General features: G+C 39.7%; 3 protein-coding genes across 7 annotated transcripts in view; 1 reads left to right on the top strand and 2 right to left on the bottom strand.

Moving 5' to 3' along the window:
* Positions 1 to 817: 817 nt before the first annotated feature.
* dus3l (dihydrouridine synthase 3-like (S. cerevisiae)) lies at positions 818 to 6,650 on the bottom strand. 3 transcript variants are annotated; one of them, XM_073484465.1, is made up of 16 exons: positions 6,585 to 6,650; positions 6,022 to 6,130; positions 4,621 to 4,891; positions 4,182 to 4,533; positions 3,839 to 3,918; positions 3,632 to 3,727; positions 3,370 to 3,411; positions 3,080 to 3,232; positions 2,822 to 2,938; positions 2,415 to 2,480; positions 2,117 to 2,227; positions 1,815 to 1,911; positions 1,591 to 1,666; positions 1,258 to 1,446; positions 1,023 to 1,151; positions 818 to 912 (listed from the first exon to the last, which is right to left on the bottom strand). In XM_073484465.1, the coding sequence occupies exons 1-16, from the start codon at positions 6,589 to 6,591 to the stop codon at positions 840 to 842; spliced, it is 1,968 nt and encodes a 655-aa protein (XP_073340566.1). In that variant the 5' UTR covers positions 6,592 to 6,650; the 3' UTR covers positions 818 to 839. The 3 variants fall into 3 exon arrangements, with proteins under 3 accessions (XP_073340566.1, XP_073340568.1, XP_073340567.1); XM_073484467.1 differs by having other exon boundaries at positions 6,530 to 6,602; XM_073484466.1 differs by lacking the exon at positions 6,585 to 6,650 and adding an exon at positions 6,360 to 6,578.
* Positions 6,651 to 8,142: 1,492 nt separating this feature from the next.
* Positions 8,143 to 10,025, bottom strand: LOC141010689 (transcription termination factor 1, mitochondrial). The gene is made up of 2 exons (XM_073483754.1): positions 9,945 to 10,025; positions 8,143 to 9,573 (listed from the first exon to the last, which is right to left on the bottom strand). The coding sequence occupies exons 1-2, from the start codon at positions 9,977 to 9,979 to the stop codon at positions 8,361 to 8,363; spliced, it is 1,248 nt and encodes a 415-aa protein (XP_073339855.1). The 5' UTR covers positions 9,980 to 10,025; the 3' UTR covers positions 8,143 to 8,360.
* Positions 10,026 to 14,579: 4,554 nt separating this feature from the next.
* Positions 14,580 to 16,123, top strand: part of akap9 (A kinase (PRKA) anchor protein 9) — a 69,346-nt gene continuing 67,802 nt past the window's right edge. For all 3 annotated transcript variants that reach the window (XM_073482917.1, XM_073482918.1, XM_073482916.1), the window contains exon 1: positions 14,580 to 14,777. In XM_073482917.1, the coding sequence (XP_073339018.1) occupies positions 14,730 to 14,777 (48 nt within the window). In that variant the 5' untranslated portion in view covers positions 14,580 to 14,729. The remainder of the gene's footprint in view (positions 14,778 to 16,123) is intronic.

The following is a 16,123-nucleotide window of genomic DNA, read 5'->3' as shown; positions in this document are numbered from 1 at the left end:
TACATTTTTTGAGACATGAAACATGTCTATTCTTAAATAAAACTGGATTATATTCTCCATCCTTTATTTTTTAATGAAAAATAAATATGTAACTTTCTAAAAGTCCAACTTTGCACCAACTTGAACCAACTAAAATAAAACCATGGATGTTGCTTTCAATACTTATTCAACACCTGGTTTTCCTAAAGGTGTTGTACTGTATCTGTAGGTGTCTCTTAATAATCGGTCACCGTTATGTACCGTATGTAAATGTCCTTAAAACAAAACATTAAATAGATTTAATGCAATACCATCTACTCTCCATCTCCAAAAGTAGTATCAACAGCTCTCAGTGTAAAAACATTACAACCTTCATACAGTCTGTACCACACAGATGTTGTATTACATTACATTTTATACTTGTGCCTAATAAAGGGATGTCCCAGTGTGTATGGGTGGGGTGTTAATATTTTAATCATTTACACTAACTCAATTTCCACACAAACAAATTTAACTCAGTTTTCTTTTCCCACCCAATTCCTCAAAACATCTTTGTAATGTCAGTTTTTAAATTTATTCCATAATGATAAATCACAAGTCAAACATTTCTCTTTAATCAGTAAAATGATGCAAAAGAAACAGACATTTATTAGTGTGGCAAAAGAATTTATTGCATATATTTCAAGTACATAAACACCCATATTATACTGCTGCACCAACGGTCAAATAATCAGACTATTTAATAGTCTTTGTCACTTATAACGCAATAGATTTTCTTTTACATCTTATTCTCTAGAGTCGAGAAAAAACACAAACAAAAAAAAAAAAAGCCTGGATGTTTTTATTTATCAAAGAGACTGTCACTTGTAGGCATTGGCTTTATGTTTGGGCAAAAAGTTGAAATTCTTCGGTACAGGTCCAAGCAGCATTTCACTGGAGAGGGGACAAAGTAAAAGTGTATAAGAACTAAATAAATCAATTTTAACAGTTCATTTTAGTGTTGCTTGATTTTGAATGAAAAGAAAAGGCAGTTGTCTCCTCACCTTATCCTGACCCAGTCCCCAACATTTTGACTGGCCATCAGTGACTCCAGGTAGTTTCTGCCCATGTAGTACGGAGGTCGCTCGTTGATCTTCTGAGGCACTCGCTCCAACAGGCCCACTGGAATATACCTTAGAGACAGAGATGGACGGAAAGTGAAATATTACCTCATTTTGGGCCTGATTCACTCATATGTACGTGTACTTTCCGACCACAAGAGCGCATGTAATTGCCTACCTGCACATGAAGGACAGCCACTCCAGCATGAAGGTGCGGGTCTTCTCCACACCTCGAGTGTCGGAGCCCCAGTGCTCCAGACCAAAGTTGGAGAAGTCCCTGAGAATGTCCAGTCGCTCACTGGACGAGATGTCCCAGTGTCTGCTCTCCTTTATTTCAGTGAACATCCAGGGCTTAATGAGAGCTCCTCTGAGGAGAGCCAACCACAACAGGCGTCAAACATGCAACACTGATTTAACTTTAATTTAAATTAAGTTCACTCCATACATTATTGGACTAGTTGGGGAATAATTCCTGTGGTTGGATTTCTATGTGGAATTCAGTGGCACTAACCTTGCAATCATAATACCAGAAACTCCAGTCTCTCTGGCTTTCATGGCATCTTCATAGGACAGGATGTCTCCATTACCTGGAATAATAAACACAGGTCACCTTAGTTCATCCAATCGCAAGCTATACATTTTTTTTCTACAATGTGCACATGATTTAACAGTATATTTAGTATTTGTGGAACAATCTGCACTATATGCAGCTGCAATCTTTAATAATCCATGTACCAAAAAGGGGGACAGGACTGGCCAGTTTGGAGCAGGTGGAGATGTAGTCCCAGTCAGCTGACTTAGTGTAGCGCTGCTCTCTGGAACGGCCATGCAGCTGCAAGAAAACAACAGCATCAGTGGTGTGTCATCACACTTTAATGCTGACATTCCACATCTCATTTATTTATCAGTGACAGAAAAAAACCCAGATCATCTGCCACAAATAAAATAAGGGCAGAAGCCTTTTCAGACTGCTAAACCGCATCTCTCTTTTTATCTCCTTCCACGAGTATTAATGTTTCTTCTACGATGGGACTCACTGTGATCATTGAGACACCCCAATTCTTCATCTCCGGGATGAGTTTGTGCGCTATGTTGCTCTTCTCCTGAACACCTGTGCGGATCTTGACTGTCAGCGGGACGTCAAGGACCTACAGGCAGAAAAAGTCATGTTGTCATTCAGCCTTTAATCGTCACTGTACATGTAATCCAAGCCAAGAAAAATACTGTTCTCACAGTGCAGTTATATTTTCAATTTGTTTTAAATCAACACTTGTCATATTTCCAGGTGAAAACAGGCAATAATATAAGAGTTCCTTCATTGTAAATACAACTTACATAGTTCATTCCTTTGATTATCTGTTCAAACTTTCTGGTGCGTGTCATCAAGCCGCAGCCTCCACCCTGATGAGGGAAAGTCAACAAACACCATCTGTCAGAGAGTGTCATACTGTTTAATATTTCCTGCCAAATACCAGTGTCTGACCTTTACACACTCGAATATAAAACAAAAAGTCTGTCTGATTGTAAAGCTCTCCATGGTACCATTTTATTTTATCAACACTGGCTTCCAGTTATTTACCTGCTTGCTCATCCCTTTTGCTTTAAGAGCATAGAAAGGTTGGGAAACACTTATTCTGAGGAAATATTGCAGGTGTTTAAAGGTGCTACAAAATTACACTGCAGGAAGAGAGGGATGTAAAGGAGTGAAAACCACAGTGGAACTTTCCTTGGTGTCTGTTTACCTTCTGGTAGACGAGGTCAATGGGGCATCCAGAGTTGATGTCCACAAAGTCGACATCAGTGTTGTTGTTGATGAGCTCTGCAACCCTCGTCATGGTGTCGGGGAAGCAGCCCTCCACCTGGAGACACAATTTGGACTTTAGAACTGAGGCCTTCATCAAAAACTGGTCTTCACAGAAGAATAAGCATTGTCCAAATCCACAACAACGGTAGCCATTCAAGGAGTTTGGAAGAGTCTCAATAATCTATGATGACATCACCTGGACGCCAAAGACATCTTCACTTTCGTGCCGCTTCAGGAGGGCCCACTCTGACTGCTGCCCCTGCAGCAGGTTTGTGCACATGGCCATCTCCCCACAGGTGATGTCTGCTCCAAAGCGCTTGCACACACGGCGGAAAGGCAGATTTCCACACTGAGGAGAGGGAATTATTTAGTCAAGTCATGACCTTATTTATGGGCCAACATTTGATATGACTAGGTATACTGGTACTGACTCTTTGAAATAAACTCCTGTCTAAAATGTAAACAAATGTGATTTGTATCACTCACAGTTGTTAGAGGAGCAAGGTAGAGCTTGTCTTGAAAGTCCACCTTGAAACAGAGACAAAGAAAATCAACAATTAGATATTAACCCACAATACTAGTGCAGAGATTGAATTTGTGCATCTTAAATATTCATCAGTATCAGTTGATGATAATTAATCTCACTTATTTAGCAAGAAAATGGAACACAAGATATTCATTGTGTTTGGACACCAAACTACCTTAAGAAAATATCATTTTGGAGTAAAGCTGGTTGGCAGAGACGTACCTGTTTCTTTTCACATGGCCGCAACTTGATGACATCTTCATCAGTCAGAGGACCAACAGTCTTCACTGGAGGCTGTTTCTCTGGGCTGGCCTGTGGCTGGTCACAAAGCAAACACATAAAAATATTTTTAAACCACCGAGAAATTCACTACACAGTTTATACCTATGTATACATATAGGAAGTTGTGCACTAAGTAGAAGTTTGTACCTGTTTTTTTGCTTCAGTTGATGCATTCTGCTGCTCCACTCCTGTTGGATCTGCACAGACTCCAGCTGCACAAGCATCACCTGATGAGTCAAAATACTGAATCATAACACTGAATTCTAATGTACTCAAAAGTAGCATTTTGTTCAAAGATACTTTTACTAAATACATCTAAAAATACAAAATATAATTGGAAACTAAACATTAAGCTAACTGACTAAGTAGCTCTTAATTCAAGGATGAAGGATTCACACAGGTTGTCATATCAACTCCACTGATAAAGAATAGCATGCAACTAAAATTATTCGGTGAGCTGATTAAATTAAAGCTCCAGTAAGTGCCTTACCATTCCTTTGCGGTTCTTTTTTGTCCTTGTTGTTTGAAAGTGTTTTGAGGTACTCTGCTGACTTCTTGAAGGGCACTGAACGCTTCCTCAGACTGTTCTGGAGGTCTTTACTCAGGCTGTTCTTCACCGTGCTCCTGCCCTCGTATGTCTTGATTAGTTCTGCGTTCTCCATGGTTTTCAAGTCAGGTGTAGTGTGCGCCTTGGCGTAGCGGCAGGTGACACCGAAAGCACATTTTCCAAAAGTGTCATAGAGGTAGCAGCTTTCCCCGATGTCAGCGGGCTTAGTGGCCAAGTACTCAGCGATATCATGGTGAAAGTGGCATTTATCTCCAAAGGTGCACTCTCTGTTTTCCTGCAAGAGGGGGGAAAAGCTATGACATAGCAAATATAAAGCCCTGTATGTAGCATTTGTTAAAGGTCAGTAAGTAGATATTCATACCTTAACGACTGATAGACAAAGTCGTTTCTCATCATAGGTGGTAGGCTTGACGTGCGGCCTCGACTTATTCTGTCCCCGTAGTCGTTTACCGTCTTGTTTTCCAGCTTTATTTCTCTCCTCAGGCTCCAATTTGAGCTTTTTAGCATCAGGTTCCTCAACAGACGCCTCCTTTGTCTCCTCAACTTTGTCATTTTTATTGCCGTTTTCTCCCTTTAGGCTCTGCCACTCAGAGTCTACAAAGCCATGAAATTTTTCTTTGGTTGTTAGGAATCTGCAAATACAAGAAGAACAAGTATTGTACTCATCCTGTTAGTCTGGTGGAGTAACAAACTGACTTACAGAATAATACTTGTAGACAGTGTGTGATGGCCTTTGCATTGCGTTGATTTTTGACTGAATTTATGTGGTATTCTTTATATGTATTTTTACAGCATCATAGTCTGGGGAAAATTATTTGTCACAACAGGGAAGAGGAAGAATTAATCCACATAACATATTTGTCACATTTGCTCACTCAGAGCATATTGGAGCCGATACTCAGCATTTCTCCGATTATCAGTGTCAGTGTTTTTAGGGTCTGATTTCCGATAAAACAAATTAATTTTAAAATGCTCTGCTTGGCGCAGCATCCTTTTTCTTTCTTAATGTCCCACCCTCAACACTATCTGCTTGGTTACACATCACAAGTAATAACCTATCAACACTGAATAATCTGAATATGCAAAGTAACTAGTAACTAAAGTTATCAAATAAATGTAGTCGAGTGGAAGTATAAAATAGCAGAAAATGGAAATACTTAAGTAAAATACCTCAAAATTGTACTTTTATTATACATTTTGATGCTAAGATTTTTATTTTTTTACTGCAGACGTGTATCGGTTCCAAATGTCATTCATTGCTCTCCTTGATTACTAATAAAATGTATTTAAAAAAAACAACAAGAGGCCATAGGCAATTAGGCAGTCCTTGCAAATCTGGAACAAAAGCTAAGTCCATAAGCCAAGTGCATTCAAAGCCTTTTTGCTGACCATGTAGTTCTGTTGGAGGCATCAGACAACACAGCATGCAGTGTGAAATGGTTATGGGGGAGGGCAGGCAGCACCTTGTAAGTTTAAGTCTGTGCTACTCTACTGAAAAAAGGCATTACTCAGTGAAAGATGCATGTTGAGAACAAGAGGTAGTGATATGGAGAAGGTAAAAGGAAAATAGTCTGAAGATCCTGATCAGGATGAGCCTGATGAACAATAAACTATAAAGTTGCTCTATATACTACAAGTGTTGGTGGAGTTTTGACCTCTTCAGACAAGACAGCACATACAAGCACTTTGGACAACACTTGTCTATATTTGCACTGATTTTTTCCTCCGCTCTCATGTCTTACACGGGAAGTTGAATACTTACTCTGGTTTGAGAGCAGCTTGACCCTTTACAGCAACATCTGTCCTCTTTTCCACAGTTTCGCCTGCTGCTTTCTCCATCACACCTTCACAGGCTCCCTCCACTCCTTTTTCTGAAACACGTCGATATATTAGCCATTGACTTTAAAGCTAGCTAGCAGTAGAGACTGATTATTTCCTGATCCTGAGCTAAGATTAAGAAATACTTTGTACGTTACTGCAAATTAAACTGTCGTGACCTCATTAGTTAACGTCAGCTGTGACCAAGTTAGCTACCAAATACAACTTTTGAATAGGTTGTCTGTCTGATTAAACTGTAATCAAATTAACCGACTCACTTACCTGATATTATTGATAATATATCAAGGTTGTATATAGGTTTGCAAAGTAAACAACTAGCTTACTGTAGCATGCTCTGCTAACAGTGCAATTAAGTTTAACGTCCTGACTAGCAAACAGCTAAAGGCTAGCTAACGCATTTAACGCTAAATTAAAGCAATTATAAATCTCACCAAAAGTTAAAACAAAACAGAATGAGTTGACTTTAATTATACTTCTGTCTCAGACCTGACATGCACAGCAACAGATCCTACAGCGTGAGGAAGTGGTTGTGCAGCAGTTTGATGAGGTCCGTGTTGTGTACGGGTCAACGAACAATGGTTCCGGTGTAGTGCCGAGAAGAGACTGCTTGCCGAAAAACGACTGCACCCTGTAACTCTGGATTGGGAGGAGATACATTTCTTTGTCTTTTCAGCATTAATAGTAGAGGAAACCAGGTGCATGTACAGTGAATTTGGTCAATATCACTCCTTGCAATCCAGAGTTACAGGGTGCAGTCACTTTTCGGCAGGCCCTGCGGAAAAGTGACTGCACCCTGTAACTCTGGATTGGGAGGGGTTACATTCTCTGTCTTTTCAGCATTAATAGTAGAGGAAACCAGGTGCATGTACAGTGAATTTGGTCAATATCACTCCTTGCAATCCAGAGTTACGGGGTGCAGTCACTTTTTGGCAGGCCCTGCCGAAAAGTGACTGCACCCTGTAACTCTGGATTGGGAGGGGTTACATTCTCTGTCTTTTCAGCATTAATAGTAGTGGAAACCAGGTGCATGTACAGTGAATTTGGTCAATATCACTCCTTGCAATAAGGACTTACAGGGTGCAGTCACTTTTCGGCAGGCCCTGCCGAAAAGTGACTGCACCCTGTAACTCTGGATTGGGAGGGGTTACATTCTCTGTCTTTTCAGCATTAATAGTAGAGGAAACCAGGTGCATGTACAGTGAATTTGGTCAATATCACTCCTTGCAATAAGGACTTACAGGGTGCAGTCACTTTTCGGCAGGGCCTGCCGAAAAGTGACTGCACCCTGTAACTCTGGATTGGGAGAGGTTACATTCTCTGTCTTTTCAGCATTAATAGTAGAGGAAACCAGGTGCATGTACAGTGAATTTGGTCAATATCACTCCTTGCAATAAGGACTTACAGGGTGCAGTCACTTTTCGGCAGGGCCTGCCGAAAAGTGACTTCACCCTGTAACTCTGGATTGGGAGGGGTTACATTCTCTGTCTTTTCAGCATTAATAGTAGAGGAAACCAGGTGCATGTACAGTGAATTTGGTCAATATCACTCCTTGCAATCCAGAGTTACGGGGTGCAGTCACTTTTTGGCAGGCCCTGCCGAAAAGTGACTGCACCCTGTAACTCTGGATTGGGAGGGGTTACATTCTCTGTCTTTTCAGCATTAATAGTAGAGGAAACCAGGTGCATGTACAGTGAATTTGGTCAATATCACTCCTTGCAATCCAGAGTTACAGGGTGCAGTCACTTTTCGGCAGGGCAACTTATATCATTTATTCAGGGTCAGAAGTGATACTGGTTATTTGTAATCATACATAAATATCAATAACAGGTATTTGGAACAGATATACATTTACAGTAAAAAATAAAAATCTTGTAAAAATGTAAAATAACCAGTGATGGAATGTAACCAACTACAATTTATTGAAGTACTGTAGTATGTACAATTTTGAGCTACTTTACTTATTTAAAGACATTGTTGTGGGCGGGACATTGAGTGAGACTACAGACTGGCGACTACAGACATAAAAATGATGTTGCAACAGAACCACAGCGTAAATTCCTTTATTTTATCAGCAATTGGACAAAACTTGTCAGTTGAAGCGCAACCAGATACTGTATATTGAAATGTTACAAAAGAGACATCAGATGTCAGACATCATAAGCCAGTTACTACACGAACAACATAAACATGATTATCCTGAAGCCAGGTTCAAGTGCAAGAAGCATCTAACATTATGTTACATCATACTACAGACAGATACGTTCATTCATCTGTTGAGGCAGCAAGTCTTTCCAGCTTCGCATCGAACCGCTTCCGGCTCGTGTCCAGCACATTGATGCCATTCTTCTTAAAGTCGTATCCCACTTTCTTCAGCTCCTCTAGTCGACCTGTAATGTTCTGCGTGCTGTAGTCTAAAACCTTTGGCTTTTCCACTATCTGCTTCATTGTTATTCCTCCTTTCAAGAGACAGTCCAGTTTTACGCTCAGGGTGTCCAGCCCAATGTACAAAACCATTGGATAGCACAGGATCAGTTTTTTTATGTCAGCTTGCCGACAGCCAAGTGAAACCATCTTCTGCTTGAGGCTGTTGAAATTTTTCTTCAGATATTCACTGGAAAGGTCCAGAATTTCTGCGCCAGGGCCTTGAAGAAGAGCAAGCAGCTCTGAATCGCTTAATTTAAGAGAATCTCTCAGGATATCAATGTTTGTCTTGACTCTCTTCATGCTTCGGATAAGAATGTAAAGGTTTCTGCATATGACCATTTTAGCAAACTCCTCTGGATTCTTTCCGCCGAGTTCAGCACAGGTGTCCTCCAGAAACTCCACCATCTGCCTGTTGAGCTCCACGCTGTTGGAGAATGTTCGCGGTGCTGTCGTCAGCAGCCGATGGAGCTCTTTCGTGTTCATTCCCAGTGAGGTCAGAAAGGCTATGTTCTTCTCCAAGTTCCCATTATCACTGGAGCGGAAGAAAGACTCAGGTGAGCGGTCCAGGATGGTCACAATTTCTGCATCAGTCTTGAAGATGTTTCTCCACAGCTCCCAGCGCTGCTCCAAGTGTCCAACAGAGCGGGTGATAGCGCGGGGATAACGGGATATGATGCTGGCGATTACCTTGCGGTTGGCACCTTTGCCTTTCAAAAACTGAGCAACAGCTTGCTCATTAGTGCAGGCTTTACGAAACACTCCTGGCTGACGCTGGCGTGCCTTCGTCACGTCAACTCCCATGAGATTCAGGTTCTCCAGCAGAGATTCATTCACTGGGTTCACTGGTGTTAGGGGCTCACTGCTTTTAGTATCAGAACTCAAAAGCCTCCTGGAAAGGCAGGTTGATGTTAACTGAACTGGAATGGACCCAAAGCTGCGCTGCAACATCACAGAGCGATGGAGGCTGAGGAGAGCCCTCAGTCCACGTACTGCTGCCATTTTTAATGAGGGGAAGGGCTGCACTGTAACATCACGGCTGGTGTCAGTGGACCTAAAGGAGGAAAAATAAACATGGCATGTTAAGCTAAAGGACAACAACAAAACCTAGTCAAACAAAAATAATTATAATATCCAATTGATGATTGGATTGGACGAGCTTGTTCATTCAGATAAGGAAAAGAAGTTTGTATTATGAACTTATTAATGCTATTAATAGTTCTGAGTTTTAATTTCTTCTCCAAAAATACATAGTGCTCCTTTAATTACACACAGCACGGCTGATGACGTGAACTCTCACGGTTGGTTGCAGAGAAGTTCTCCTGTCCTCACTAATTCACCTCACAATATTAATTTGACCCAAATGAAACTGTTGTTTTCAGCTTGTACTACATCCATCTCGTAAAGATTAATAACAACACATACCATATACGTCGGGTTTCTCTCAGTCGACAACTCATATGTCGGTGAGGTTCGCATTTTTGACAACAGTGCGCCTGAATCAGAACGGAAACGTCAGACTTGGTAAACTCTCGCGAGATTTGTCATACGAGAAAACGCCGATAATAACAATACTGCTAACTAGCGCCATCTAGCGCTTTGGAGTTAAAATGCAGTATCTGACTACTTTCAACCACTAGATGGAAGCAAAGGGCTTTCATTTAGGGGGTTCAGCTTTCAACTCATCATAGAATACACTTTTAATAATGTTTGAAAGCCATACATTAATTACATGATCAGAAACAATTACAAAAACGGGGTGTCATTAGCTTTTTATCAACATTTCTTGTGGTTATTTTCTTCTCATTTTGATCACTTCAATTATATTTTCTGTAGGTTTTATTTTATCCCCTCAATTAACGATACAAATGGTCAAGGCCTTTTCACACTGCCAGGATCTGATGGAGATATACTAAATTATTTTTATTATATTCCAATTCAATTTTATAATATTTGGCAAAAAAAAAAACAGTCCTAAAGATCCACCACCATGATAATCAACATTAATCGTTTATGTCTCTATATAGAGTTTGAACTTAGGCCATTAATTCACAGAAACATAGGCTATAGATGTCCCTTACATAACCCTCAGAGTGCAATGGGATTTATCAGTCCATTTATGGTTGTATTATGATACCCGAAAAGCCTATAATCATAAAAATACTAAACTATAGAGTGTATTGGGCTGTCGGTTACAGGCATTAATACTTAATTCATGTCCGACATACAGCTGACAGCACTTATGCCCATGCTGCACAAGAGAGCATTTGCCATGTGGTATGACTCACAGCTTAGCACTGAAAAACCTACTGACCCATTGTGCCTCTTTTCTGATGAGTCCCACCACTCATGAATATTTTAGTACAGGACAGTGATATCTTCATTATGCAAATGAGCTTTCACCCACGCTGCTCTAAGTGAGTGTGATGTTTTGGTAGAAACAGCTTCTTCCATGATACAGTCTCAGTTTTTTTTGTCTCAGTCATCAACAGGACAGTTTATTTTTCATCAGCATACACAGTTCCTCTCTTATCACACTTGTCCAGGGCACTTTTGCCTGATTTTGCATAATTACGTGATGGGGAGCGACTCTTATGTTCTTATGTTTCTGCCTTCTTCAATCATTTTTGGAGTCAACAAATGATGAGAGAAGAAAAGAAGGAGACACAAGACAGATGCTGAAACTGCTCTTTGCCTAAAAAGGAATACAGAAATAAATAGATTTTAAAATTAACAAATTAATAAATAAAATGGAAAATGAAATGGGAAAGTGAATAAATAGTTGAATTGATAAAATGGTTAATAAATACGGATGTCACATTTTGTAAATTAATGAATGCTATACTAATTTTGATGCATTTCTTGGCATATTAATTTAATTATTGAGACATTTATTGATTAATTCATTCATTCATTTATGATTTTGGCAGATTCAGTCCTCAATGAGCTATATTTTATGATGGCTAGTTCATTATGTATACTTAGCAAAAACTATAGTGGAGTTCGTTAGGTCATTAGTTAGGAATGATAGTATTGTATGGTTCCCAGAAATGTTTCATGAATTTATGCATTAGTTCATGAATATGTCTACTGTTGTGTTTTAATATTAAAGGGAATTCTGTCCTGGCCCATTTGTTGTGGTCCACTTGGTAAAGTTGCTTGGGTAACTGCTGACACAGTACTCCTTCAGTGAATCAATAATTTAGAAACTAGCGAAACTTTCAGACGCTCAGTGGTTCCTGTAGACGCTGTTGCACAGACAGCCAGTGCCCACAGGTGGGATCAAATTGGTAAGAATGTCCAAAAGAAGATGGGTGGAATTCAAAATCTGCCAGACGATAAGCTGCTCAGCTCCCGTCAGTCGAAGGCAAAGAGCATCCTCTCCTGCTGCTGCTGCTGCTGGTATGTTTGACATGTGAATGTGAATGTAGTCCAGTTCATTTTTTTATAAATAGTAATGAAATTATAGGCGATGGTATGTGGCCTACAAGAGTACTTTAATTTAAAGATGTTTTTAGATTATCCAATGTTTAGTTCCATCAAGGTTTATATCTTAAGTTTAGGGACAAGAATTGTGCTGTTTCTGTGAATTTGGAGGGGGTTTTTTTCCCTTGAGGCTGAGTTTACATTCAAGAAATTTCACTCTGAGATCAGAGTATTTCATCTCTCCACCAGAACAATAATCCTGGCAATATAGGAAATGTATCGAAAGTATTCTTCTTTTTTGGTCTACATTAGAAAATGACAAAAGTTAAAGGTGCCCTGTGGAGGGGATTTTGTTGTTGTTGTTGTTGTTGTTGTTGTTGTTGCCATGCCTGAGTGTAGGCATTTTTTAATGCATGACACAAATAAAACAAGGACCCAATAAGATCATCGATCAGCAGCACTACTAATGGTAAACTAACCTCCACAGCATGTAATCTAGAAATGTTTCTTTGGTGGTAAAACATGGCCTTCTTCTGCAGGGTGTTTTTACGCTGGGAGAATTCAGAATTAATAACTCATTAATGACTTAACCTGTATTTGTATAGTTATTAATGCATTTGTGTGATTTTGTGCTTTACACAAAACAAACACTGTAAACAAAAACACAGGAATCAAACAAAGGAGGCATAATATAGTGAAAAGCAGCTGCATTTCTAAAATCATGACTGTGGCCCAGATAGTTCCAGACCAATCTTCTATTTGTTCAGCGATTTATCTGGGAGAATGTATGAATGAATGAATGAAGTGAGCCAAAAGGACAATTTAGTCTGATTATCAGGATAGGCTGCTGTATTCTGTAAGCTATATCCTTAAAATGTCTGCAGGACAGATACAGATTTCAAGAAGTTACGAGCTGTTAGTGCTAGTGATACAAAAAACTATTTTTTTTTTGACTAAAGATCAACTCCACATGGAGTCTGTAAGTTAAATATTGGCCACCCTGTCCTTTATTGTCTCCATCTGTCCTAGAAACTGATGCCAGTCTCTCATGTTACCTGCTGCCCCATTCAGACAAGAAAGCTCAAATGTTTGTCTGAAATGTGCCCAGAATAGCCTCATCAAGTCCCATGCTGTAAAATGTTTGGTGATGGCTGAGGCCTTTATTAGAAAAGAAAAACACAGCTTTGAAATGAAAATATTTGGTGTTTAAAAAAGAAACCTCTCAACTGGGATGGCTCTGGCAACCTCTCCTCCTGTTACCATAGAAACTGAGCAGACGTTCTAAGCAGGATTCAGACTGCATAATGCAGCACAGTTTATGACATTATGAGGACCCACAGATATGTTGGTTTTATTATTAATGATTGCAGTGCATTAAGACGTCAAAGGGTTTTGCCATGTCTGTACTGCTGCTTTAAATGTATTCAAAAGATGAAGCAAATACAGCAAAATAAGAGAGCTATGTGGTTTATTTTGACAGGTTTTAGCAGTAAACAACTTTTCATTTATTGGGCTGCTGTGGTGGAGTGCTTAGCTTAAGTAATTTACTTTAAAAAAAACATTTTTCAGTTACATGTATGCTACTTCCATTTGATGCTGCTATATTTCTCCAGTGAGGAGTACTGTATTCCTTGCTATATTTATTTGCAGTTATGGAATGTAACCAATTTACTCAAAGACCATTCTTAAGTGCAAATCTTGAGGTACTTGTACTTTACTTGAGTATTTCCATTTTCTGCTGCTTTATACTTCCACTCTACTTAATTTTGGAGGCAAATATTGTGCTTTTTACTCACTACATTTATGTGATTTACTTTAGTTACTAGTATATTACAGATTACATTCTGCATCAGAGCCAAAATAGCGCATTTTGGATTAATTTATCTTATAAATAAGCCACACCTTATCCAGTGATCAGAAAAAATGCTGAATATGGGATCTGATAATTAGCCAGGCGGGTAATTAATTTACTTCTACTTAAGTACATTTATTATCAGACTATAAGACTTTTACTCAAGTACTGTTTGTATAGGTGACTTTCCCTTTTACCAAACTAATATTTTAACATGAAATATTTACTTTTATTCAAATATGACCTGAAAATGAATTTTACAAAACAGTTTATTTATGCTACATTCACAAGTCACTTTACAAAATTAGATTTCTCATACAAAACATGATGATCTTAATTGAATATGCGGGATTGTTATAGATTAATCCACTTTATAGTATATAAAGTGATAAAATTAGCTGCACCATAACTGTATTAAAATACAGCTTACACTTTTACTGATGCCTTAATAGTATTCCAGTTATTTTGTAAATTTGAAAATATGGCATAATGCGTACTTTTACTTTTTACTTCAATGACATTTTGTTTCCAATACGCATATATTTCTGCTTCCGTAAGAATTTTAATGTATGATTTTTACATGTAATGAGGTAAAAATAACATATTACCCCTTTTAGCAGTCATCAAATAATTTGGAAATAGTGTAATAGCGACATTTCTGACCCTACGCGAAGGCAACACTAGTGGAATGCGAGTGGGCGTGGCTATGAAGGCACCTACACAACGTCATCACAGTTGGGTCTCATGTTTACGTGGAAAACATGGCGGCGGACTACCAACAAGGAGACAGCACCTAGTTACGCGAGTGGAAGTGTTTGGCAGCGAGCTGGAAGCCAGACGAGAAATATTCAACCGCTAGTTTTTTGGATTTTTCTAGCTGATATTTCGCATGAAGCAGTTTCCATCTTGTTTCAGCCACAGGGACCGCGGTGATGGAAGACGAGGAGAGGCAAAAGAAGCTGGAGGCCGGCAAAGCAAAGGTAGGATTCTCAGTTTTTGGTGTTAGCGTGACTCACTAACACTCCTGCCAATGCTGTAAAGTAGTAACTTAATGTTGTCGACAACTTGTTTTCTCACGGCTGGGTCTGTCAGCTGTTTTAAGGTCCCCCCCTCCCCTTTGTATCCCCCTCTCAGCTGTCAATCCCAGCAAACATGCGCCCCGCTCTGACAGCCGGGGGTTGGCTCGCCGGGGTGTTAGCATAGCTCCTGCTAGCTGACAGACTCCTTTGTCATGCCGCATTACATCTCACGTTACTCCAGTGTTTCATTTTATTTCCAAGAAACTGGTGTGTAGGAGTGTGCACGCAATGCTAATTTAATCGCCCCATAAGTCAAGCAGTCCTATAACGTTATCAAAGGCTTATAAACGCCACCTGAAGTAAGGCTGACAGGCTGGTGTAACAGGATTTACAGGACATATCCCCACTAGCTAGAGCAAACACTGCCCCACATGCCATACTTTTGCTACATTAGGTTCATCAACAAACAGCATCAACATTTAGGTCAGGACAACCCCTCACCCACCCAGTTATTGATGTAAATGTTGCTACAAAGAGGGTAAATGCTGGACTTAATTTAAACGTGTAAGCCTGAATGATCCAAGTCGTTTTTATTAATTTTGTCTCAGATTCATGTGATAAATTAGAATGAAATGAATGGTGAACTTCTCTGTCTGAGCTATGCTTTCCTGTTTCTTTAAGCTTTGAGGGGTGAGGTATTCTATAAATTTGCAGCAGATCTGCTACTGATATGTGTTTACTCAAAACAGGAGAGGTGGGAATCTCAGAGTAACTCACGATACATTGCCCACGATAATGATGATTTCCTAAAAAGGCAAAGTGGAGGAATTGTGTATTTATTCGCTGCATTGTGGCATCAGTTTCAGAGTTTGACATGAACCAAGATTAAACCATGTCCATGTTTGCCATCATTCCAATGAAAAATAGCCATAAACTGGCAAAAGGCAAAACTGCCAGAAAGCAAAACAGTTCATGTTTAAAGGAAGGATACAACTGTGGCTGGCTAGATTCTTAGATTACAGAAGTTAACATCACAAGGAACTATGAAGTAGTGACTCTGGTGAGGTATATTGTCAAGGGAATCTGACTGGAGCACCTGGATGTTTTAGTAAAATATTATTTGGTGCCATATCCATCTGCCCATCTTCTTCCACTTATTAGGGGTTGGGTTGTGGTGGCAGTAGGCTAAGCAGGGTATTCTAGACGTCCCTCTCCCCAGCAACACTTTCCAGTTCCTCCTGGAGGATCCCAATGCGTTCCCAGGCCCGATGAGATATTTAAACCATCCAGCGAGTTCTGGGTCTGCC

The sequence above is a fragment of the Pagrus major genome, chromosome 16 (genome assembly GCF_040436345.1).
Source record: "Pagrus major chromosome 16, Pma_NU_1.0".
Classification (NCBI taxonomy): domain Eukaryota; kingdom Metazoa; phylum Chordata; class Actinopteri; order Spariformes; family Sparidae; genus Pagrus; species Pagrus major.
The sequence above is the reverse complement of the archived record's forward strand: the minus strand, read 5'-3'. Positions and strand labels throughout refer to the sequence as shown.

Bases quoted from the DNA above. Each gene is read 5' to 3' on its own strand.
- dus3l (XM_073484465.1), bottom strand. The intron at 3,233-3,369 runs GTGAGTGATACA...CCCTCTCCTCAG, and splicing joins ACCTTGCTCCTCTAACAACT to TGTGGAAATCTGCCTTTCCG. The intron at 1,912-2,116 runs GTGAGTCCCATC...GTTTTCTTGCAG, and splicing joins GGGGTGTCTCAATGATCACA to CTGCATGGCCGTTCCAGAGA.
- LOC141010689 (XM_073483754.1), bottom strand. From the start codon at position 9,979: ATGAGTTGTCGACTGAGAGAAACCCGACGTATATG. The intron at 9,574-9,944 runs GTATGTGTTGTT...TTCCTCCTTTAG, and splicing joins AGAGAAACCCGACGTATATG to GTCCACTGACACCAGCCGTG.